The 27,541-nt window shown below is 42.0% G+C and overlaps 1 protein-coding gene across 1 annotated transcript in view; it reads left to right on the top strand.

The window, feature by feature from the left end:
* The window catches only part of LOC109469753, a 68,107-nt gene that overhangs the window by 20,106 nt on the left and 20,460 nt on the right, over window positions 1-27,541 (top strand). Inside the window, 2 exon segments of the mRNA XM_019768340.1 lie at window positions 7,651-8,376; window positions 20,264-20,458. Of these exon segments, the coding sequence (XP_019623899.1) occupies window positions 7,656-8,376; window positions 20,264-20,458 (916 nt within the window). The 5' untranslated portion in view covers window positions 7,651-7,655.

Below are 27,541 nucleotides of genomic sequence, written 5' to 3'. Positions count from 1 at the left end.
TTGCTCTTCGGGGCATCATCGGGCATCATCCTGGTAGTTACCTCGGTAATGCTGCAGGCTGATTTACAGGCATAGAGGTCATTTCTAGAGGCACGTGCTGGTCCAGATGACCTCCAGGCATCTCCCCAGATTGACTCTATCTACATTTACGTTATAAATATGTCGCCTGACCATGTTCATCAGAGCCTGGGTTACAGGATCGTGACATTCTCTGATCGTAGCTGTATGTACATCAGTATTCATGCCTTTAGGCTGCACAAGGACACTGTCATTAAAGTCATCTGTCTCTCTGGCCTGAAGCCAGAATCTGATTATCGCAGGAAAGTTAGATAACAGTTTATAGAGTGCAGCAAACGAGTACATGTACTTTTATGGTTTTACTCATAGGCAGGTGGCCTTTCAGACTGACGGCAGAATTGGTGAAGTAGACGTTTTCTGTTGTAAAATTCTAAAAGGGTGCTAATTTTGCATATTTGTACATGTTGAATATCATGTAGATTGGATGAAAAAAAAAGGTCAACTCAAAAAGGCACTTACGTAACGTAACTTCGTGGATAACAAAGCTTACTATTAGGTCCCGTCATTGAAACATTGCCTCCCGAATAACATGTACCTGAAATGACTTACTCTACCATACGGTACAATGACATTACACATGATTACTGGCAGGTCATAGTCCAGTGTGTTCATATTGCCAGGATAATGGATGTGTCTATGGATGGAAGCAATGGAATACTATCTTTTCGAAGAGATGCGAAGTGATTGAGTTCTTGTCTTGATTTAGTCTTTAGATGTAGGACTTAGCGATTGCCACCATATCATACAGTACTACATGTATATGATGATATTTAAAAAGGGTATGACGGCATCCCAGACACTGCTGTATATACGGAGGCTAAGTAGGTTTGGTTCGGCTGCTCGGATGACAGAACGTTCTGGATAGTTCTCTGACCTTATCATTTTCGTTCCGCGTCATGCTTGTGTCTGAAACTCCGAGATCACAGCCAGTCACCCGATGCGATTTCTCGTGGGGCGATTTTTCATTTTCCCTCAGCAGCTAAATATCATCGGGTTCATTTCCCCCCGAGGTGATATATATTGCCAGCCGGGAGTGTGCGACTCGCCAGGACGATCCTTTATTACGAGAAAACTTGCAAGTATTGCTGGGTTTAAATTTTCACACCCACGAAAGTTGGTCGAAAGTTGTAGTGACAAGTTTGACATAACTCATATATAGGGACTTCGTACATGATTATTGAAGAAGGGGCACCATGGAGTGAAGACGTCTTTCCTACTGCGCCATTCGACATCCATGTCTTACAAAGGCTTACCAGCCAGGAAGCTCCATCATTGATTGGACAAGGCTCGGCAGTTCGTAAGATAACGGCAGCAGATACTCGGCTGCCCGCCCCTCATAAATCATCGCCGGACAACGTCACATGGGGATGATCCCGAATAGATCACCCAAAATCCGCTTATTGGAGACAATTAACAGAACCAACCCGGCGGACAATATCGGAAGACTGCTTCAGACATCTTCCATCTCGTGAAGGAAATCTCCTCAGATTTGAGCATATCTGGCGGCAAGAATGTATCATTTGCCTGGTATGGCTAGTCCGATAGTGACGTGTATTGTACATGAAGGATTTCTTCGCCGTCGGAAGATACCCTTGAACTGACTATGTCTGAGGGCCAATCCATAACACCGCTACCAAGTAATTACTAGGCATACAACTTGGTCTCAGAGGTATTCCTAATATAAGTTTGTAGCTCAGATATTGACTAATGGTACTGACCTGGTACACGGGAAGTACCACAGTGAAGCCGTGCGTACATCGGTCAAACATTGGTGACGGTGCCTTTGTGCCGCACAGTGGCAGGCCTCCGCCGTGACTCAAAGATACGCAAAAGTACCGCCTAGTTCTGCAATTATTAGTCTCAAGGGATCAGAGGTCCGAAATGCGTAGGTGGTCTCAAAGCCTGGTGAACATTTTACTTCAAATAACTTTTGTGGAGCATCAGCCGATAATTGCATTGAACGCTGAGGTGTGCATCCACCCTCTGGCTGTTGAGAAAAGTACGCTGAAACTTCTCGAGCTCAGTCGCATTCAATTAAATTCCAAACCTTCCAATGGCTTTCGAATCACTTGATATTTTTGCATGCTCATCAACAATTGCATCATTTATCTAGTAATCCCTTCAGTTACATTTCTGAATTTTCTCATTCCTCTACAAATGTTCATTCCCATTACTTACTCTCTGTGAACTAATCACCATTTCTATAATCTAACTCACGTTCTTTACACGTAAACCAAATGCCTCACGACGGCGTTGGGGACACGCCTTGTTAGATTTCTATCTACTTACCAGCATGTGATTTTCAAGCTTGTTATAAGTTTGAATCATCCACTATGCGCCCCCCTCCGGTACTCCACAGGACGTGTGGCTATTATACAGGATATCTAAACGAACTTTGACTTGACGTTCTTGGTCAAAAAGACCTTCGTGGCCAAAAAAGACCCCCAAATAGTAAAAGGTAGATGTAACGAGCTTGTCATACATTCGCGACTATAACCTGGACTTTCAAGGTCTGTATGTATAATGATAATGTACAAAATGGAGGGATAGGCAAGCACATATATGGACCAGCCAAGCTATGGGGATCATTGATTGACCGTGTGATAAATGGCCGTCCGTAGTCTGAAGTATCAGGATGGGCACGTAAACACTACAGACGACTAAAGCCGGTAGGATGGCCCATCTGTCTTCTCCACGCGTCACATCAGACATCCAATGCGCCATTTGCAGCGTTTATGGTTGGCTAAAGAGCTATCAAAGTGTAAAGAAGGAGGAGTGTACTTTTATCTACTGGTAAAGCGATAAAACACCATCGGTGCTTTCAACGGGAGGCTTTATTTCTGTCGATACAAATCTTGATTTAATAAAATACCTGACGTGTGTTCATAGGGGGGATTTAATGAGAATATACGTATTTCAATTACGCCTCAGGGTTTGTGGAGAGAAACTGAAAGCATGTTCAACATTTGATACCGAGCGATAGAGCTCAGAGCTGTGTGAATCGGTCGTTGGAATTCACACGGTGTAGATATAATGTTGCCAGTATTTTTTCATAGGCCACCCCGATTCTCACTAGTTCTCCATAGAAAATTTGAGCCAGTCAAAGTTGAGTGCGAGGTCTAGCAACTATTTCTAGGATTTAGTTTTTTGTCCCTTTTCTCCCTGCGCACTTGTTCGTGTCTTTCTCTGACTTCCCTAAAACTTATTTCTTTTCACATGGACTATATGTGCGTCATTTGCACAATATTCCTTCGACAACTCTGGCCTGCTTTTTGCTTCTACGTCTTCTTTGTCGCACGAGACTCTCCACCCTGGGCGGCAAGTCTTGAAGACACCTTGCTGCAGTACAAATGCATTATTTATTGAACATTTACCCAGGGAATAGCAGACGTCTTAATAGTATTGAATCTCAGCCTTTATGCGTTTCCCAACCATGTGAGCACCACGTACAAGTAGGGTCTGTGGAGTCCATTTGTCGCTTCTTTGTGCAGAAACGTTTAGCTCTGTTGCAGAAAGAATCTCTCGTCGCTGATGACGTCTGTTAGTTCACAACCATTAACAAAACCTGCACTCTCAATGAAACATTGCACCCAGCTACTCTGATTTTTTTTTGTATTTATCAGACATCCATTCGCCTTGCTGGTGCCCCATCACCTAGATGATTTCAGAATGACAGCAGAACATTACGTTACAACACATTCCACACAATTGCAGTGCGATGTGTTTTTGCGGACAGGCATCAAATCAGGACGGATCTCTGCAATCAGACAAGTTGGCGACAGTGATTATGGCGCGGCAGTCTTTGAGTGTATCCTTTCATGGCGAGAAGGAGGAGTATTCTCATCTTCACCGGAACTCAACTCTAACGGCGATGGTGTAGAAAGAGATGTGCGGGATGTCGATTTGTCAAAGGACGTTATAGATGGAACAATTTTCTTTCTTTCAAAATTGTTCGCTTCAATTATCATCGCCCCAGGATACATCTACTAGTGAAGACCTTGAAGCAATGTTGAAATTGTAAGTTGGATTACATAGTGAACAAGCCGTTTCCATACTCATATGATGCATTAATTTGACCTTCATATTTGTACGCATTCTCAATTTATGGTCTGATGCTCAGAAAGGAACTAAGCAGTATCCAGGAACGTGTGAACATTGGTGAATTATACGATTTTCCTCGAATTGCTCTTCATATCAACGAATCTATGGGAAACAACATATGACAAAATCACATAGTGGAAACAAATCAGAGTTGACAAAGCCTTGCAGCAGACATGCAGCAATTTTCCTGACAGCAATTATTCGTGGTGAAAGCCAGTTTATGAACAGTTTGTTTGACGCTAACAGTAATCCTGACAGTCTGTGTGTGGCACCTTCCCAATCACCCTAAAGTGGTCCAAGTTTCTCCCCAACCATTATAGAATTAAGACTCTGCTTACTAGCTGAGAGCAGTTGGACCCCCTGCCCCCAGGAATACATTTGCTGGGCTGAAATTAGCGTTACCATGCCGTGCGGCGTCAAAACAATTTAAAGGAGACGCTGAGTGCTCCGTTCCACATTTGCCTTGGCTACTAATGGCGCCCGGGATAATTCACGGAGGTTTAGATATCACCATTACATGGTGCAAATCCCCTCCTTGTTTTGTGCAGGAACCTTATAGTTCGGCTTACGGGATGTAGTGAAATGTGCCCTTTGAACCTCGGGGATGGAAACGTGCTTTGTTCCCGTGCAGAAATGGATGGGGTAGAGGGGAGATAGAAGCCTTTCCATTGATCGGCGGGAAGTAAATGTGGTAAAACGCTTCTCGGGAAAGGTATGAAATGCGACAGTAAGAAGGGCTGGTCCATTATGACGTGGTGGGGTCAGCAAGGCGACACGAACAGTACTATTAATTCTACCCTGCCGTCGTGGCAAGGTTCTGGCTCTTTGTACTTCTTCGTCTCAAACGGAAAGTGTTCTTCGACCCCGGAGAGCTGTCCTTAAAAGGGTTGCAAGAGTTTCCAGGAATTCCGTTGTGGTCGATTATCAGTCAGATGGACTAAAGGTGATGCAGGGATAAGTATTAATGATATTGATGCTGGTCAACAGAGGTTAGATACCACTAGCAAAAATATATAATACCAGAACACATACGACAACATAGATACATGTACAGTCGTTACGAATTCTAAGAAGTAAATATCATTTGCCTTTGCCTCCGCAGGAATCAAAAATCTAACCGAAAGGTATAATTGATATATATAGCCTGGGTGACAATCAAGGATCTAGACTGACTTAACATTCGAAACATAACCAAGTCTGATATATGATGAAAAATGAATAACGAATGGTGTTATTTGACGGATGACAAAACAAATCAACATAATGCCAATGTTGTCGCACATTCCGGCTCAAGTAAAACATCACATTGATCCTCTCCAGGGACTCGGTTTCCCCGGCAGCTAGCGTAAATGAAGGCCATATAAATCCTTTTTGATTAAAGTTGCAGGAAATTGCAGTGTCTGAAAGATGGTTTAATAAACTTGTGGCCACACCTAAGCGCATCAATATTACGTGATGTATGTTAGTCATACCTTATATTCCAGTCGGTAAAGACTGCTGGCACCAACAAGATGCAGTCAGAAACATATTACTCAATCATGGTGCGGGTGTTCAAAATGTAGCTGTTACCTAGCTAACCTAGCTTCGGTTGTTGACGCAGATTTCAAACACAGGGGTCAAGGGTCAAGGTAAAGACTACTGGAAAATGATTGTGTATTGCAAATCTCTTGCCCGAGGGCTAATTTAAAGCACAAAAATTGATAAACCTAATGTACAAACATTGGAAACCATATCCCATAACTAGAAGTAAAAGCTTACTTAAGTATATGGCTTTACCGTCACCCGCGAAGCCTATAAATTCGGCTTGAAGACACCTAACGGAACTGAAAGGTATGACATCTCAGTTCTCTGTTAATATGGTAATGATAATGACGATAATACAGAAATTACAGTTTTAACAGTCTTAAGAGTCGGCGATTACCCTACGGTATATCCTATCCATGACAGTAACAGATACGACTATCAACAATGTAAATAGTCTTACAGTAAAGTGTATCAAACGTTTGTCAAGCGTTTCCAAGCGTGTTCAAAATGCATGAAATTAGAGACAGGACCCATCTGCACACGCCCCACAGGGAACTGCTCTTTCCATCCCCGTAATGTCGATGATTTACGGTTGTGTTCTCCATGTCCTTGACAGACACTTTATGGTGAATAAACCCTGCTGATCTCAATATTCTCTACATTTTCGGTTTGACCTCACCGAGGCCAAAGACCGTGTCTGTTGGGAATACCCGACCTCAACCCCATTATTCGGTTTAATTCAAAAGACCTGTTACGTATTGGGGTTTTCTACATCACTGACGTGCATCTATTGTAGTGATACGTTTGTGTAATTAAAGAGTATTTGACGGATATTGATTTTAGATATTTTAGTCATAGTGGGGAGGGGGCTAAGGTTACGGCTTGGGTTAGGGAAACTTCTAACTTGCTTAAATGTGTTGGAAAAAGTCAATATAAATCGCAATTTGTTGTGCTTTAGAATAAGTTATAGATTGCTTAAACATTGAATGATATTTGTTTGGCAATGCTTCGGGGCGTAATACAGAATTCTAACCTTGGAAACGCCAACGCGCTGGCTTGCTGATGTTCCTGGACCACTTTTGCTGCAAATGTCCGGGAATGGGGTCATGGCCTTAAGGGCATTGTCCTGTAGCACAAACTGGCATGGTGGTAGGACCACAGGGCTAGAATGACCAGTTCTTGGGACATGTGTCTGCTGGAATCAATGTTATCTTTTCGATGAATAATGGTCTCTTCACTCCATGATCCCGCTGAATAGGTACTCAGATCCCCATTGTAATTGCTACATCCTTCCATCGTAATCTCTGCTTTTATCTAAATCTATGACAGCATCCCACAGAACCCGCAGGCTTAACAGTAAGAATTATCATTGCAGGGGAAATAATGCAATCAGATATATTGAGTAAATGTATCGTTTAAAGAAGGATTGTACAGGCTGAACATCTCAGCAAACGCTCGGCAATGTGTTAAGTTGGAAAAATAATTCCTGTGCTCTTTCAACTCCGCTTCAGAGTGCGTGCATACATTTACCATCTCAGTAGGCAGGCGGAGTTGGAACATTTTGCCGCCCGGACAGGGAGACATACATAGTTTCTGTCTCGCCTTGTATCCTCTACGATGGTGCTGCTCGCCACAATTTGTGAGAAATGGAAGACATTTTGTACATTTACTAGCAAGCTAAGTAGTTCTAGGCACAATTACACCATGTGAGAGTGCGGTATCTTACTACATTTACAAGGGCTAATGCATACTAGTGTGTGCAGGTTCAACTTCTCCACGCTTCTTAAAAGCTGTAGGTGTCAGAACAGAATGGAGTTTTTGGATGTTACTCCGTCACTCCTATAGATCATTTTGACGAGGAAAGGTTGACGTTGTAAGTGGAATAGCTACATGTAAAACTATTCATGTCTACAATAACAGAGTCTATGTTGATCTTGTCTCCACCAGGACCAATGATGCTGCTGCAGCTGACTCTACTCGCTCCGCTGCATCTGCTCTGGGTGGCGGGGAGCGAGGGACAGCCATGTGAATGGTACCTGGAGGGGAAACGGAACGGAACCATCACCTCCCCAAACTTCCCGTCTGCTCACAAAACTCCGCTGGAATGTATCTGGACAATACGTAATCCCAAACCGGGACGGAACTATATCTACGTCTACTTGTTGCAAAATTACCTAAGCTGCCAGAGCAGTGCCCTGACTTACCTGGAGTACCAGTCAGTGTCTAATCTAACGGATTCTTACATCTATTCCAGTAACTTTAATTCCAGGAATGATTGTGGCGGATCGCTGCACGTCATACGATCATCCAAAGCGTTTCTACAGGTCAAATTAACGTCTATGTTAACGAGACTGTCCTCGACATCAAGTGGACTGTTCGGGTTTAACGCGACCTACACCACGATGCCAACCGACAATCAGCCGATGCCGATCTGCTCGCAGTCCTGCTCTGAAGCAGGATTTTGCCGGAGTTTGCAAGATTATTCTGGATTCTACTGCGAATGCTTTGAAGGTTTCTCCGGGAGACATTGCCAGTATAATGACATATGTGACTACAGACGGAGACTCAACCCCTGCCTGAATAATGGCACGTGTACTGTTGTTAAATACGGCGCACAGACTTCTGTGGTGTGTGCCTGTCAGAGGGGATATCTCGGAGAGAGGTGTGAGACAAGTAAGTGAACTTTTTCTTACATTATCATATCTCCAGATGACGTAGACCAATCAGACGTCCCATTTCATATATTGGTTATAACGCTTCTATTCGTTTTATTCGGGGGTTAGGCCATGTTGATTTGATTTTATGGATGACATCCTCTGGGAATCCCAAAACTGACGCGACCGAGCGAATAACACAAGTTTGACAAAAAAGTTTCCTTCATTATGAAATCTACGTGGTCATAAAGGTTGACCAAATGACTAAACACACAGAGTATAGTATGGGGAATGATACTAGACTATTCATTTTTATTTCTTCACACTTTCTTCTTTTCCTCAATTGATTTCGGCATTCTATGACATTAGTATAGTTTTCCAATACGTTTTCTGCAACATACGACATATTCACTCATTTTGTACGATTTACAGAATGATCGAATTTTTTTTAAAAGGCGGATGTCATCATATAATCAAATCAACATGGCCTTACAGTATCTGACAAGGCCTTATCACACGATATGCGCTTCGGGGCGGGTCATTAATTAAATGGCTTAATTAAATGGCTGTCTTGCCTCTTACAAGCTTTTTTGTAAGTTCATACACCTCTGCAGCATAGTCCAGATATCGCTAAAGGACACGACAGTATAAACAGGCGAAAATAGTAACAACCGTTGACCTATTCTTGGTGTTTGAGCTTGGCTATAATAATTACTTACTACCGAAGTTGACAGTCGTTAAGTACAACCGAAGTTGACCTCATTAAGAGTGGGCACTTCATTTAACGAAATCAATATCCAACGTAACATGAAAGACGTCTTCTTGGCATTTCGCGCCGTAAAACAAATCCTGGTATCTTAGAGTTGATATTTTCATTTGACGGTACATTGACCAGCGCATCCGAACTAGTTATACTGTTTTACCACGTGCTTTATCATACTTGACGCGATCTAAGGACCATACTGGGAAAGGACTCTGCCGGCCTGTTGTAAAAGGGTCATCAACTCTCTCGGCAAAAATTGCGTAAGAAAGTTAGTTGAAAAGTTCGAGACATAAACTTTGACACATCATTTCGAGGGTTGATGAAGTTACCCAATCTGATGACTTTATAATCATGATGTCTTACCTGGCTTAAACTGCTTTCCATTTCGTCTGAAACATCCTTAATTAAATGAACGGGTTTATTGAGGATTTTAGGCTTAAAGCTTTTACTCGTGGACATCTGGAGCTAAATTATATATATATATTACATTACATTACACCATCTTTCATATACAGTTAATTAACAGCTTTAGCTAACAGCCATTACTGGCATTACGTAGACCTAGAGCTCATAATGATAATAGTTTTGCAGTTTGCAATATCCTAGCAATTTACGTTCAACTTGCTTCATGGCATTCTCACGGTCGGTGTAGGGTTTCTCCTTCAATGGCTACTCCTGTAGAATGACACATCATTAAGGAACTAGAGCGTGGAGATAACACGCATGAAGTTTTTTGTCCGCGTCCCAAATCCCAGAATCAAAAGAAATGCAGGCGTAAATGTTGAACTGGTAGAATTGTTAATTCTAGGCTGTAACTCCTATACCATAATGATTCAGACTTGCCGCTGATTAGATTACGTCTGACATGAGAAGTTTCCATGCGTCTGGTTTACAATGGTATTACCGTGCTGTGTGCGTGCAGGTTCATACAGGTCAATACTTCATACATTTAAAGCAGGCTGTAAAAGGTTGAAGATTATACAAATTCTAGTTGATCTTTTGATTGATCTGTAACGTTAAATAAGAGATGGTTGAACAGAAAGAAATATTCTCTTGGTATTCGTAAAAGTTCAATCTACGTGTGCATGTACCAGTTCTACATGGTTACCTTTTAAGCCCTAATACGTTTCTCTAAATAATACTCCTAGACGACTACAAATCAGAAACATTGCATGACTTCAGAATGTACCGCCATGGTAACCATAAATAATGCATTGTAACTGCTGCCTCCGTCATTGTAACGCATTGGCGAACACACAAGCTGCAGAGCTCCATTTGCAATGGCTGTCATCCGTGAGAATAGGGACTGTCGCTGGGAAAGTACATGACAGTTTCATTAACTAGAGCGTGAGGTGTTAAATCTAGTACGATGTGTAATGTTCGTCTCATCCCCTGGTTTGAATACGGTGTTTTTGGATGTCATTTTGCGTCAGTGTGAAGAGGCAGCAGCCATCAATCTTGTACTGCTCTTCTATGTGGGTAAAATGACGTTACGTGACAGACGCTGTACCAATGGAAATGTCGTTATTGGTGGGCACGGCGTAAGGGAAGGTGACGGGTGAGGGGATCAGGTGTCAAAGGGCTCCAAGGTCCACCCGGGATGAGTCACTGGGTCACATTTATACATTCAAATCAACATCATCCAGTTTCACAGTGAAAAGATTGCTGATCCGACGTAAGGGTATTTCTTAAAGTTGATTTAGACTCTTCAGGATACAAACACATCTGCATGAAAAGCATACCACAATACAAAACTACTTCGGACATCTCCAAACATGCATGAGTAAAAGTTGCTTCACTGTCCTACCATTGTAACTACTGATCTTGCTTGACCTCTCTCCAAAATATATACCTTTAAACCTGGAAAATTATTTGGTATCACGAATTCCCACATCGGTCGTGACTGCCGGGCGGTCTGACCTTCCAGCGTCATTGACCCATCTGTGAACCCGCAGGTCTGAAAAAACTCCCCGTAGTGCACAAAATTATGTCCGGTCTTACTGGGGTTTTACAATATTTATGGGAACACAAAGTGGAGTTAAGTTTTTACAAGCAGACATATTTTAGAACAGTTCTCCGTTAGCATTAGTTTGCCTACGCGTTTCATCATTGTACACACCTATATCCACCCACCCAGTCACACCCACATGCCTATCTGTGCACTATGATGAATAGATGAATAAAAGTAGGGAGATAAAGATGTATGTGGAGAGAGATGGAGGCTACATCGCATAACCCTTAGTGTTCGTCCGGTATCTATCCAAGTCTGCCGAACCACCTCGGGACAGGGACGGAATAGAGAACGTGATTATCTTGAGCAGGACATGACTGGCCTGTGCTGGATGCCCACCAATCACGCCCGGCCGGGGGACGCCCCGCCACAACTTAGAAATATCATCGTGTCATTGGACATAAAAAATCCCCGGAATGACGAATATCGCTGTCGGAATGATCTGGTTGGGGTATAAATCAGGGAAATCGATGGTGATTTGTCTGGTCCTGTCGTTAGCAAACCAGTGGTTCTGGAATGAATGTGTTATGTGAGTCTAACCCGCCATGTTTGGTCTTAGTAGTGACTACTTTGTCTGGACAACAAGTATGAATTATTGCCTCTAGGGTACTAGTCAACATTGCCAGTCAAGATTTCAATAAATTGCCATGAATGTAAATGTATCGTATATATTTTATACATATATATCCTGTGTGGTATCAATCTGTGTGATTGCACTGCATGTAAAATTGGCATTGTTAAAACACATTATGTATTATCGTGACGTTTTTTTGTGATGTTTGACCGAAACAAGGAACCGATGGATTTTCAGATCTCCGTGGAAAGCTAATTAGTCAGAGTTGCTGTGAATTTCTTGTTTCATTCATTAATGTGAGTTGTTCGGTGGTTTTGTAAATGCGTTTTGCCACCAGCTATCATAAGGTAACATATACATGAATATAGCTGTCAACTAGACGGGGCTGAGATAACCTTTGATAACTTATTCGTTCGGGGTTACCTTTGACCTGACTTTCTTTCAGTGCTCCCGATTGCAAGTAGTCATATACGTAATGCACTTCCTCCTAGCCTACATGGAGGCCATTTCCAATTTGACCTTCCTGACAGTCTGCGGTTACCACCCTCCCCCCAATTTCGTAACTCTACTGTTTCAAATAACTACGGATACACAAACAAACGCACAGAAAACAACACCCATTACAGGGAGGTAATATTGTAATCATTAATCAAAAGTGAATTTGGCTAGCAAGCAGCTATGAATCATACCCATATCACGATCCTGATGTGACACTGTGTCACAGTGTCGCAGAAAGAGGTGTGAAAGTTTCCATCCATCGGCTCGATAGTTGTCTAATAGCACAGCTCCTAGCCTTGAACCATGTAACCTGTGGATCTCTGTCAAATGCCATTTGCAGCCACAGACCATTTCCTCCACGATTAAGTTCCCCATTGATTCCTTGGCTGAGACCTTTTTCCAATTATCGTTTATCCCACGGTGCGTTAACAGCCTGGCCTGGTACAAGTAATTCCACTCGGGACGGCACATACAGGATTAATCTGGGACAGCATGGCGAGTTGCGCCAGACATGGAGTCAATAACAAGGAGGCTTTAGAAGGACACAAAAGACATTCTGCCGTCACTACGTCTTGTTCATTCGAAAGCATAAATTGATCGTCTACTCATGTTCTGTGACGAAACTAGGTCCTGACTTTTATGAAGAAGACGGAAAAGGAAACCTTTCGCATTACGCATTTTAATAAGAACTAGTTTTGCATCTGCTTCAAATGTCCCAAGAAGTTTTACAGTTAGTTTATAATACCTGCATGCACTCAACACAAGGATGAGAAACTTTCCTTCTCCTTACCAGCTGTGAGACGGGGCAAGGTTATATGACTCTGGAGGATTGACGACGCGCTTGAAAAATGTCCGTGAATGTCACCAACTGTGCGACTATTGAATTCCGCCTGCGGGGGGACCGCGACGCACAAGGAAGTTCACCGTACGCAATTTGTAGATAAATGGCCTTCCCATCGATCGGCGGCTTCTGGTAAAAGGTCATGACGTCTCGGGGTTCAGTAATCGATAGTTCGGTTAAACCAAGGAAATTGACTCTAATGTCGTATTGCCGCCATCCTCAAGGACCAAAACCTACCAAAATGAGGCTTCTTAAAGTATTTCAATGACATCGGCTCCCAGGTGGGGAAACGGCAGAAATAAGCCTGCAGTGCTGCAGTGGGATTTAATCACCAGCTAATGGGACCCAACTCTGCCGTAATATACGCTAATACTATTGACATTTCCACCAATATAGCGCGCCAAACAATCTTTACCAACATTGGCGGACTAATGCGCCGTCATCTACAGAATATTCAGTATTTTCTACAACGCTCCTAATTACAGAATGGGGATTCTGGGATACAGATGAGTTATATTTGCGTAGAAATGCCCCGATAATGTATTCAGGTCACCGTGCGCCACCTGGTGTCTATATGCCCACTGGGACAGCGTCAAGCCGGCTGGTCGTCTCAGCGGCTGGCAGACAGAAAACTCAGTAAGTCCCTCAATCCACACTTAAAATGGCCAAGTGCCGATGATATTTACAGACAATCGTTAGGGTCAGTGGAGAGTGAAAAGAGCCCAGATAGTGAGGGAATTGACCTGACAGCGTGTCCTCTGAGGGGAGAGAACGTCCATTCTCAGTATTGTCAAGTGTGGGGGAAAGAAAGAGGGATCACAAGATATTACAGGGAAAATATATATCCAATAAACCATACAAAATGTCACATTGCAGGGAACGCATCCCAAATTACCACCTCCATCCCAAATATCCACCAACATTATGTATACAGAAGTATTCACAGCACAACTACACTCATATAAGCTATAGTCAAACAAGAGTTGGGAGAACATGAAATACTGGAAGATTTTTTTTTAAATTGTTATAAAAATTTCATTTTGTCTCATTAATTATACAAATTAAGTCCCTTTTTGAATAATGTACATCTAGCAGATGTGTACATCTCTGTCAAAGCCACCAACATCACCCAAATCATGAAAATCCGTTCTTCCTTTCTTGACTGAACGATATATCAAGAAGCTGCTACGGGACCAACCGTACATTTCCTGATATGAAAAAACATTAACCACCCAAAAATCAATGCGATTTCCAGGAAAAAACCAACATAAGTTCTGGAAGTTCCTGCTGCAGTACAAAGGAAAGCCGCCAGGAAGCCAATGGGCCTAACATTGACCTTGACCTTCGTCTTATCAAGACCTTCCACTTACTAAATATCATCACAATAAGTCGAGAATCGAAACCTTCTTATGCTGACCAGACAGACACAGGCACATAGATACAAGACACACGCACGCACGCACGCACGTACGCACGCACCAACGCACGCGTGTGCAGACGCTGATTCGTATTTCAATTTAAATTTCGATTTCAATGCAAGTACCTTGAGGCTTTGCCAGTATTTAGACGTGTTGTCAGAGATATCAGAATTATTCCAGACGGCAATGATTGGATGAGTAGTTATGGCCTTTTGCCGAATCACTTGTAATGATCCGAAAATATGATCTAATATAACGTTACTTATACCACATGAAAATCTATCCATTTCAAATGTATGGACAATAAATGTTAGCATTTCATAAAAGGTAATTCCAGTTGTGTATTAAAATCAAGTTGTGGATTTGCCTGTCGCGGTGCTAGAAGTCTTGCAAAGCAGTGTAATAATATTCATCTTCATCGACAGAATTTCAGAAACAAAGATCGCGTTTGACGGTTGATGTGAAGGTATAAAGGGTGTGATTTGGAGGCTGTTGGATTGTCAATACCAATATAGGCGTAAATGCGCAAGCTCACTTTACATCACCATGCACACAGCTGAGTTTAAATTGCATGCAAATCATTATACTATTTGCAGTTGTTGAGCTGAACACGATCCATGCCGCTCAGAAGCTCCCTCTGTTGATTCTTATTAAATGTGCATTTAGCTGGGTTACGTTCATCAGATGCGGAGTTCGTGAAGTCCTTCCTACTCGTATCAAGTTGACTATGTGAAGGTGATTTGAAACATCTTATACCTTTAAATCAGGCCGCATTGCGCCACATTTAACGTGCTCATTTCTCTCTTTAATCACTACTATGATGCACGCCGAGAAACATGCCACCTTTCCAACTGTGAGGCAACAAGCTGTACACATTGATTGCCTTTCTGCCGGGTTGAACATTAATGCCACAGACCCACTCATGCGTTAGGTGGGGTATTTGTGTAAATGGCTGTTGGGGAAAGCTTGTGATAACTGCAGTAATCAATCTGTCCATTACCGTTCAATGCTCCGGTATACACCCAGGTCGATAAATCATACAGGTTACGGCCCTCAGTAAAACGACCCGTTTCTGACCCTGGGGAAGTGCAGTTCATGTGACGAGTTTGAAACTGTGAAACTGTGAAAATCTGCTCTTGAAAAACGAATCATGATAAAACTAAAGGTAAACTAAAGGAAATTAACAGTATTGTCAGTTATACACACCAGAAATTAAACGTTGCTTTTTGTAAGGCATCCTAAAATAGCAAAATATGAAAAATATTATACTAGTGAATTCGTTTGTCAGCCTAGCACGACATGAATCATATATTCTGCTTAAAATTTTGTTTGAATAACACTAGATTAAAAATGGATAGCGGAATATTGTTTTGACTGAATACGGATGTGAGAAACTATGTTTTTGATTCCACCTATAGATAAGGGTTTCGTATCCCGAATCAAAGTCAGACTTGCCGATAGTAATAACAATGATATTTGTCCCCAAAATACAGCAATTATTGCGTTTCTAGACCTTAACCTAATAGACCTTCCCATCTTAACATTCCAAAAGTTTTTTTCTGAATTACATAGCTATTCGTGAGTCAAATTTCACGCATGTTTTCTTTGTTAGTAATACATTTATTTTCACCTAAAGATCGTTCCGCTCTGAATATGACACTGAATATGAATTTCGTGCCTGTATTCTGTTTAAGTTTGTCCCATGTGATCTTTTCTCATTTGGTAACATGTCACGACATAAAATCGAACCCTGGGTGATCACCGAGCCAACCCTTGACACTGCTCGCTTCCCTCACTCGATAGCTGTCGAAGCTTTCTATGTAAATTCAATCAAAAGCCTCCCATTTGGATCAGTTAAATCCGCTGGAAAATGAATTGGAGAGACGACTCGCTAGCTTTGATTAACCTAACAGCTCAAAAGATTCGATTTTGGATTTGTCCCAGCCTCCAGTGGAACGAACCTTATTCGTTTATAAGGTTCAATAAGGTTTGCGAAAATAGAATCTGTGTCTCTTCAATAACAGCTAAAACGTACTTCTGCATAGATAGCATAAGCACATTGCCTATGTGTTATTGCAGATACCATGGTGATTCCAATTAGCGGACACGCTTTGTCTGAGAAAATCCTGAATATCCGCCTGCCACTGCGTCTCCGACTGTGATCTGTGCTTAAGAACAGGATCGATATATTTGGCTGAGAAGCTTGCGAAGAGGGACGGGCGAGGGAAATGCCCTTCGGCAAATACATGTGATGTAATTGAATGGCGATGGCGGGATGTCATCTTACAAACCCGCCATGTTTGGGGGATTGATCGCTCCAGACGCTCGGCTGAAACGTTGTTCAGCCTAAAAAGTAGCTCTCGCAGCGTCCCAGTACAGGAAAACAAATTCCCCGTCCTCTTTCACAGCGAACGCGATCTTTCTTTGTCGTTGCCAGGGATACGCTGGCTAAGATGGACACCGCCCTGGCCGCAGCATCTATTGCAAATGAAGACAGATAGTTTTGTGTAAGGTGTATGTATGAACTGTTGACATGATTAAATACCGCATGAAATTGTTATGAGAACTCTAAATGCATGTCTAGAAATGATCTGTGAGATAAAGTGATCAAAAAGAACATTCGCAGTCACAATCATGCCATATCATATATTATACCATATCAGAAAAACAATGTTTATCTATCGAACAGGCCAAGTTATCACGCCCATTACATTCATCTTTCTCACGTAATGATAGCATGATGTAATCAAGTATCAAAAACAGCAAACTGCCGATTAATATTCGGAGGTTGTAGATACTATTAGACCATTGACTGGTCCTGGATCTGCAGCCGTACAAGAGAACGCCCCTGTGAGGGATCTTCTGTCATCGTCCGCTCCAGACGGGTGGAGGTCGGCGACAGGAATTTCATGAACACTTCATTAGATGCACAATTGTGATGATACTGGAAAAGCCTAACACGAAAACTTACTTCCGCCATAGTTAGAACGAGAAACTTACTTTACACCCAGGTCACTGCTTCTAAATACTTTCTGAATAGGAAACGCAGACAGTAATGAGTGAATGACACATGCCTGCCCTTCGCAGGCCCCAGCAATATCTCCATCTACTTCATGCGGAAAATAACGACATGCTGTGCTTACTCCTATCATATCTGCTCGTACATATCACGTTAGGGAGGACGAGAACAGTATGAGAATACCACTAATATTATGTGTTACTAGTACTATACGGTCGAATAGTTTAATAGTGTGCTAGTGTATGTGCTTGTGTTTGTCTGTCTGTATGTGTGTGTGTGTGTTCGTACGTTCGTGCATGTGAGTGAGTGTGTGAGTGAGTGCGTGTGTGTGTGTGTGTGTGCATTAATCTAGGTTCGTTTGGATACTTGATCTCTTCTTTTATCAGATAAATGAAAAGTAAGAAAAGCCGCTTCATGTCCACCATCACATTATTTTTTCGTGTAAAACAAAATGCATCGATTGCTCCTGAATTACGACGTGATAAAACAACATATTTATGACATGCACTTCATGTGCAATTGTAAAACAGACGTTTTGATATTAGTCAAGCATAAATATTATTGGCTTCATACGCTGTTTAGCTTCTCGGTTACTCGTACCCTTCTTCCCATAAAGTGCTCGTGAAAAACTTCAGTCGTCAGGATCATGAAAATGTAACAGCAAAGGCGATGCGATCCATTGGCCGACCATCTTCTCTTTTGGACGGGCTTTGGACATGTCATTATAACGTACTGCGCCTGCGCGAATCACGGAGTTTTCACGGGTTTCTTTGGATGTTTGCATCAGAATCTTGCAGACGCTATCTTCTCCGACACAAAATTTGAAAAAGAAAAAACACGGGATGTAATCCTCAAATACGTGAATATGATCTTAAACGAGACGTTCATTGGAAGTGCTAGACACAATACATCACACATTTAGCGCAGGCGCAGTACTTTCTGCCGACATGCTGACATCTGACCGTCCAAAGTGCCACCGATGGGCGGAGCTAACTAACAGCTCTAGAGTTCTTCTCCTTCCTCCGAGGAGGTGCAGTACGTTCTGCCGACGAGCTTGCTACTGCACAGCGTGATACATGTTAGGATCATAGGCCAGTTTTACTTCAGTGACAAAGGGCACACTGTCAGCACGGGGCCTAGCACTCCATTCAGGTGCGGCTTACGTAAATTGCTGTGTTAGAATCACCCATGAGAACACACGGACAAATTTCCACTGACTGTGCTCCTTAATGGTTGCCGTTAGCGGCGGCGAAATGTGCAGCCATTTCAAGCATCAAATCCTTCACAATGCTAACTTTACTCTTCAACTCATCTTTCCAGTCAGCCTAGCAGGGCATTGCTGACAAATTTCCATATTTACGTATTCTGTCACAAAAATACCTGACATGAGAATGTGAAATTTATAATAGTTCATTGAACTGTGATGCAAATAACCAATTAGGCTAAGTTGACCACTTCCAGTGGCGTCCTTGCACGGCATAGGTTGTTGTAAGTAATTCATGCACCCTCTGGGTGGTTGAATTCGTCTCACATGAATCATTCATAGCGCTCTCCTGTATCTACGTGCTCCGTCTTTGGCTTATCTTAGATAAAACTAACCATACGTCACCAGCAGGGAACCCAAAGAGCCTACTTAGATAGTCTCATGGACGACAGAAGGATTGTGCTGACAGATAGACCATGAAATAAAATTGGGCAGTAACCTTATTCCACATTTATAACAAGTGCACGTTGATAGCAGAATTGCAATTTCGAAACAGGCGATGCCGAGCCCAATTGGGAACCAGTAAATATCGAATTGCCTTCGATAATAAAGATCTACGAGTCGATGTCTTAGAATGAATAGTTCTTTTCTGGATTAAGTGGCACGCCTTTTGAATGAAGTGATTTGTTGGTATTTCAGATTACCTGTTCCTCTAGATTGACCATGACGCGGCGCCGACTTGCCATAGATTCTGTCATCTCTTCTTGTTGTTGTTGACAGTAGGTTTTGTCACAAAAGTCGCCTTTGATTGAGAAAATCATCTGGACTACTCGTTATAAACTGGGCTGAATGACTGGCTAATGACTTTTTTCATTGTTCATTCACTACATGTCTGTGTAACTACGATGTCACAATGTACAATTTAAGATTTAGAGTTTGCTAAAAATCAGTTAATCTTTCTCTGCACTTTTAATGTACTGTACATAAACAAACATGTCCCAAACGAAATGTTATAATCATTTTAATGCATAATGAAAGAGGAACGTTTTGAACATATAAGTATGTTAGGTATTCTATAGGGAGTATTTTGCTCTTCAGCACGTAATTCACACCAATCGTCCAGCGCTATTCGAAAGGGCAATAAAACCTGTAAGCCAGGTTTTTCCGCGGTGCTTCGATTTCAATTTAAAGTCTGAATCCCATTGACATCCCCTTGATAATGTCAGAATACTTGATCTCTAAAAAGTTTAGGTGCCGTCATTTGCATAATGGATTTTTTTCTTCTCCGCGAGGGAAGCCGTCAGTGAAGGATAATCCGGGACCTTCTACGGGTGTTAGGGGTCAAGGGGTCATTCTGCACTCACGTCTCTTTTCTATTAATAAATAAATATTATTTACATGATCACCATACTTTCTACCCACCTGACATGCGGCACTCATTGGAAATCTCCGTGGCGACGTCTACATGGGGCGGTTACCGCATAAGCTGCTATTTACTATGTTCTTAGTGTTAAGTGCCCGTACTCGGCATTTCAAACATGGCCGCTTCTCTGATGTGCAACGTTACTCTCTGCACAGTTATCACCTGCCCGGTGCTGCAGGACCCGCCCGACGGGAAGGTGTCCCCACCCCCGTGCAGGGACAGCCGCTCCAGGGTGGGGGACACCTGCTATTTCACCTGTGACAACACCTATGTGCAATCAGGGCCGTCGTTCAAGACCTGTCTGTCGGACGGCGACTGGACCCAGGAAAAGGAGTTCACGGCTTGTAGAGGTAAGAACCTCCACTTTGATTACATTTGGGTAGTGTGAACTCTATAAGATGCCGTTATTGACCACTGATTAAATATTAAATGTCTAGATATAAGATAGATAATTGATATTCATTTTTTTTACAAAGATAGCATAACGCTTTTGATGATTGCTACCTCGAATCGTTCTTCATCTTACGGTAAGGTCAGGCCTTCTACATAACATACCTGTGCTGCTGAAGCAACGCAAAAATACTCTACCACCATGAGCTTGTATATGCGTCTCTGGCTCTAATGTTAAGCCGTTTTGATACAAAAGCATGTCTTATCTTGTATTTGCCATATTGAAACCGATCCACACAGTCATATTTGCATGTTGTTAACAGAAGCACTTCAACATGGCTGTAGGGAAGCAGTAGAGTGACCTAAAAGCGCCACATGAGAATATGTCAGTTGATAATCACATCTTTTTGATAATGCACGTAGGTAACATCTAGTCACATCCAGGCGCCGGCCTGTTGTCTCCTCATTTAAGCGCGTATATCGTGGTTTCTAATGCGTGTTGTGCTGCGTCGCTATCAACTCATAGATCAAACCGTTCAGCCTGTTGACTTGAGGTATGCACGCTGTCGTCTGGAGCTGGAGGGGAAAAGAACCTTCATATTTCAGTCAAACTATAAGTTTAAGCTGGGCCTCCTCCCATGGATGGGCTGTGTCTCATGTCAGTGTAGGCTGGTTATCGTCTGTGCCTGATACATGGGTGTGGTAGGGAGATGGCCATCGTCCAATCCAATAAAACGCGGGACTATTCATTAGCCACTGCCTCCAAAGAAGAAGTCAAACCTCCCAGTAATGTACGTAGAAACATTAGATAGACCTATAGACTAGACATTTTATACCTTTTACGTTATCGTATCTGTGTGTCCCCTTGCAATTAGCCTTCGAGCTTGAGTTTACAAATAAAAAGATAGTAAAGCTTGCTAGCCACATCATCGTCATCAAATGCGTTGACAAATTGATCTTAATTATGTTGAATTTTCCACGTCAGATAAAAGACCATACACATATAAAATGCATACTTTATCGTAAGTCTGCTTTCAAAATTAGAAAGGTTGCTATCTATGCTGGCTTACCGGAAGAAATGGATCTCTTTGACTAATGAACCCGTCATTTGTAACTATATGCATGCCCCCAACCAAACTATCATTACTGAAAATCATTTCCGAGCAACAGTCGCTCAAGGCAGGTTCCCAGTTGTGTAGATAAGAACCAGCATTGTTACTTTATTTTCTATCATCTCCTGACGATCGTATGGAATCTATAGTGCCGCAGCAGTCTGTGTGGATTAGTCTAGAATGTCTTTGTGGGGATGTAATAGAACAGCAGTATTCTGCCCGCGTGTGGAGGAAACACTTGACATCCCAAGCAAATAATGTAGGACATTCACGGCGCTTCTTTACCAATTGCTCATCGAATGATGTACGGGCGTGGCCCCGCCCTTTTCTCTATCTAACACAACAGACAATGGCGTACAGAATCATTCGAAATGAAAGTTTCAGATCCGTATGAGAGCTTTTTTTTTTAAAGTCACACGTTCTTCCTTAGATACACCAGAAGACCGGGTTTTATGTCAGACATTATTTATGTCTGTGACTGGAGCAAGCTCAGCAGAAATGACCACAGTCATCAAGTCTGCGACGCTTGTGCGGTACTACGCTTGAACGCCCTCCAGTGTAAAAACATCTGCTTCATAAATAATTCCAAAGCAAAGCAATACTCGCAGATGAAGACATTTCTCAAGACGTAAAAGCCTCGGAGGAAGCGAATGGAAAAGACGATTTTTCTTGTGCTTCCTGATTGATTTTACATTTCTTGGGTATACCTATATACGTAATTATTTTATGTATCATAAACACTAAAGAGCAGATTTACATTTCCAATCATGTCATATCACGGCCCGCCAGGTTGGAGACTTGCCCAGCTCACCTTAATGGTCCACTCTTGACCAATAGACCAGCAATACAGGATATTGCAGTCGTCTATATTTATGCACGACACCCCTGGGTGACGGGCAGATCTCATATGTACCGGGTACTGTCGTGTAGGAGACTGCCGTCTGCAACATGTTTAAAAGTAACACAAAACCTTCAAGGAAAGTGTCATTCTCTCTTCACCGGTGAAATGAAGTAGATTTTACAAAGTGTTCTCGACAAAGAAAGGTGGTCTGTATCATCTGCATGACATTTAAACCCAACAAGCCCATATTAGCCCAGGTACAGAGAAATATTTCTTCAAGGGAATGGCTTCCGCACGTAATAACCCGGTTTGAAAAATATGAACGTCTGGGCATTGTGATGAAGCCATTCTTTAACCCAACAAAGTTTTACAGTAGATTGCCGTTCTGTTAAAATATGAACGTCTGGGCATTGTGATGAAACTATTCTTTAATTCAACAAAGCTACACACCTAGCTTGCCGTTCTCTACGGGAAGCACATAGATACCCAATTACCGTGATGGATATACTTATCTGCATAGACACAGCATGTGTGGCAGTGATAGCATTTCGCGCTGAAATTTACACTATAGCTATTGCATTATTCAGGAAGGAAAGACTCAAGGCAGTCTTCAATTCCACCGGGCAGGAAACCTTTTACGTTGATCAAAATAGCACTTTAGACTAAACATCATCTGTGAATAGCTTTATAGCTCTGCAATCAAACGTTAAGTCATTTGGTGTCCTTAAAGACATTAAGACTATATGATTATTAACAATCGGGATTTAAATTGAAGCATTTCATTGTATTGATATAACCCTTTATCTAGTGGAGGATTTGGTATCCAATATCAGTTTCCTCGTTTGGTTTGATTTACTGGTGTGTAAGACAGGTCGTTCAGCATCCGCTCCGAACGGAAGCAATCGGCATCTCATTTTATGGCGGCCTGTGAAGGCAGTGGTTTGTGATTCACGCCGTAATCCGCAGCCAAACTTCGGGACGTTCCTCGCGTCTCCCTCGTTATCCGACACAATGGGTTCATTGGAAGGGGCGAGGGATTGGGGAGTTGTTATCCTCGGAGGCAAGGAGCGCGGACAGTTAAGTGATGAATAACAAATCACCTGTTTACCGAGTCTCCTGTAGGTACATCGTCAGTCCTGTTTTTGTAGACATGGCACCATTGACAATGAAACACAACAGTTCCTGAAAATAGCCTTGATTTCTTAATTTCTGCCAGGGACTTAATTCAATTAAATGCTGACAGTGACGTCACGGTAAGCATGGCAGCCGGTTCATAACCTGGTACCATGGATTGTGAAAAACGTTCTTTCCAGAAGCAAACAATACATAATTATCGTGACAGCATTTTGTTCGCTTCAAAAGGGTGTATTTTTGGTCCAAACGTATTTTCTAATTGAATAATGACTATCACGTTTGACTATTTTCAGTATTTCATTAATTGTTATTGGTTTCATGTTAATAACAAATCACGTGTTTACGAAGCCACTCCCAAGGAGAGAAGATGTCATTTTTGATAAGTTAAGAGTTTGAGTAACAATCTGTTCTTTATAATATATTAGTAGTTATATTGGATGATTTACCATTCAGCAACAGCATGTGCAGTTTCTGGTAATGACTGCAATTCAATTAAAAATTCAATTAATCTAGATATGCAGGATTCATCATCCACCAAAGGTCAAATGAAATTTCATTAGCCGTTAAAATTAAGCATGGCGCGGATGCAAGTTAATTTGTATCAATGTAGTGTGATTCTCAAATGAGCTGTGGAAAAGCTAGAAAGAATGAAAAATAGAAAAAGATTGCTACAACACTAATATTGTTATATATTATAATCATTACATTAACACTGATATATATATATACTATACTCATGATAATATAATTGGGTTTATATAACTATAATACCAATGCAACAAATAGTCTAACTGACACATAAATCATGCATTTCCTGATCATGTTGAAATAATAGAATTACTGAATTCACCAGAGACAAAAGCAATACTAGTATTACATTTTTCTTGGGCACTAAAACAGAGCATTTAGATTTGCACTTGTCCGAGCTCTTCCCTTGAGATAACTCGACGTTTGGGATCTGTAGGCAGCCTGTTTTCCGATGCCTGAGACGTGAATATCCCACACCCGGGAATTTTTGCATGTTCTCCCATGGCAATATGGCGCTTTCAGTTGCCAAGGCCGTCTTAACAATAAACATTTGTCAGCGAGGCGTTTGGTGTGCAGGAATTCATGATATCCACAGGTGCATTCCTGATTGTCAATTGACACGTGTGATTAAGGCCCTCCTTTCACCATCGGCGATCTTTGAACGACCGCTGTGCGACTAAAATAGAATTTATGTAGCCCTTGATGTTATAGTTGATGCTGTACGATGCAAAAGTTGATTTACATCTTTTTAAAGTTAAATGACACATTTTCTTTCTAAATCGCTGTGTCCACAAAACTCGTTGAGCGATCTGTCAAATAGTTGGTCGCTCCGAGGTTGCAGCCTCTAGTGGAATGAGGGTGTAATAGATGTTACTGAATGTATGGTCACGACGGGAAAGTCAATGCTAATCGATAGAAGTTGTTGCCGTACACGAGTGCGATGTCATATCAATTGTTACCTTCATTTAACGAGTTGAACAGAACTAGAGGACTGCCTCGTACATAGACTCAAGCAAGCGCCGTGCCATTCCCGGGTAATCCCCGAACTGTAGATAAGGGATTACAGACCGATGGGAAGATCGTTCTTGTCTACTTTTCCTCGCTGCCTGATTACCAATTATGATACGGCAGGCAGTGCGGAGCTCAGGCCTTTTGAAAAGGCGATGGATCGTTCTAGTAAAGGATTGGGCAGGAGAGGCTGGGCCTGTAATCGTAGCAAAGTCTTTTTTCGATAGTCCATTTGACAAATTGAGGAATTGCAACAATTCACGTGTCTTTAATTACTGTACATTGTGTTGCTCCATGACACAACGAACTAATTAAAGCCGCATGAAGTTATTCCAATTGAAAACATTCTCTAGAGAGCTACAATCTACTGCATGAGCGCCTGAAAACAAGATGAAGTAAAAAAAAAACCAGCAGAGATAGAGAGAACTGGTTTATTTGATTATACTGATAAGATACAACATCGCAGCCCAAGGGATGAATTTTAGTGTGTACATTCAAAAGTAAGTCGTACGCCGGGCTGTATGTTCACATTCATTGCGTTCAGAAGCAGTACACAGTTTGAAATGTGTCGTTCATGCATAAAACGGAAAGTTCGAGATGTATAGATTTCGAAAACGAAGAAGCCACAAACAAACGATCGAGAACTAACAGAACATGCTGTATCTTAACTAATAGGTACAAATTATATTCTGGTACGCAGAACATACGGCAAGCACAGCATGTTAAGGATTTAACAAGCATCAGTTGTCACCTTCATTCTATCTCTCCCCGCAAACCCTATGAATATTTAATGCCATTGATAATAGTCCATATCTTACAATTAAATCATTTTAGACTGTATGTAGAGATGAAACAAACCAATGCCCACTACTGTGACCTTTTTGTCTGATTAAATCTTTTTCAGCACCCCATACGAGAAAGGAGGTTTACTAGCACAAAGTATCAACCCTACATTTGCATGTTTATTCACTTTCCAGCATGACAGATTTGGTACTTTTATTGATCTCCTAATAAGCCATTCAATAAGAATGATTAATGGACGTGCTCTGTGTAAGTAACTAAATTGCAGCAACTTCCGCTTTTCTACTTCCGTGATGGGGTATTTCACAAGCCACCTCTGTGCGATTATCGTTAATCGTGGTGAAATTTGAATGGAGGGTAGCCAGGATTAGTCAACAGAAATAACGTGTGGGTAGACAGTTGACTGAGTCGGCAGAACGTACTGCGCCTGCGTTAGTTGCATGTTTGTTAAACGTTACATCTTGGATCCGTTTTAGACGCTATTTTTTCCGACACAACATTTAAAAACTATAGTCAGAATGTCACCCTTAAATACGTGAACAAAACCCAAACGAGACGTTCTGAAACAAAGCATTACGGATTTCGCGCAGGCGCAGTACGTTTTGCCGACGTGCTGTACTGAGTCCAGTGGTACGGTTGGGCGGACCTAACAAACAGCTCTTCTTGCTCTGTAGAGATGTAGTCTGAATACATCACACTTCTAGCAGCCCGTTTACTGGTCAGGTCCGTACAAGCTTGATGAATCCTGATCAGGCCCGTAGAAGCTTGAAGAATCATTCATGTAAATGGAGATCCTCTTTTCATAATCAATGAGAAAACGTTTACAAATTCGTCAGTCGTAAAGGCGAAAGTATGAGATCGTTTTAAATTCATTTCAAACACAAGAATACTTCATAACAAACGAAAGCATGCGCCACCATGGTACTATGAAAACCGAAAGAAAAACAGCATTCACGCGTTCGTGCAGGTGTGGATTGCATGTACCCGCAATGAGCATATATCTAGGACAATCACATTGCGTTCCCGTCTTCACGCAAGAACAGCAACTTAGAACTAGTTGGGCATACGTGTACGTCACCCGTGCACGATGAAAAAAAACCCCTTCGAAAACAGGACGGGATTATCTTAGTACATATTGTAGACTAACAGACAACAACAGACGTCTGAAATATCAGGTTTCCCGTAAATTTATGAACCTAACCGTTGGTCCTACCCGAAATTGATATGAGAACCCTTGACGGAGTGCGGAGCCGGCCCAGATGAAATTGAAGCCCGTAATTACTTCGGCAGACAGAGAACCTAGGTCAAACGAGTGTCTATGATGTGCCGCAAGGTAATATCGGTGGATGGCCTTGAAAACCATGAATTCGAACGGCTTAATTGAGTTCTCCTGGCACAGTCGTGAGGAGACGGACTAAAAGAGAACGGGCCAGGGTTGGAACTCAGACTGTAGATCTGTTCTCTGTAGAATAAAGAACGACATCAGTCATCAATAGTAGGCAACAGGACGACGCCGTAATCTCGCCTTAGCTATTGATCTGGTGGTCTTCTTTAACAAATGTAGTGGGATTCTTTTGTCGGTCTTGGGTATTGGTTGGGCAGAAATGGCCTAAGGATAT

This window comes from Branchiostoma belcheri, unplaced genomic scaffold (genome assembly GCF_001625305.1).
Source record: "Branchiostoma belcheri isolate BF01 breed outbred unplaced genomic scaffold, Haploidv18h27 scaffold21, whole genome shotgun sequence".
Classification (NCBI taxonomy): Eukaryota; Metazoa; Chordata; class Leptocardii; order Amphioxiformes; family Branchiostomatidae; genus Branchiostoma; species Branchiostoma belcheri.
This window is presented reverse-complemented; position numbering and strand designations above follow the sequence as displayed.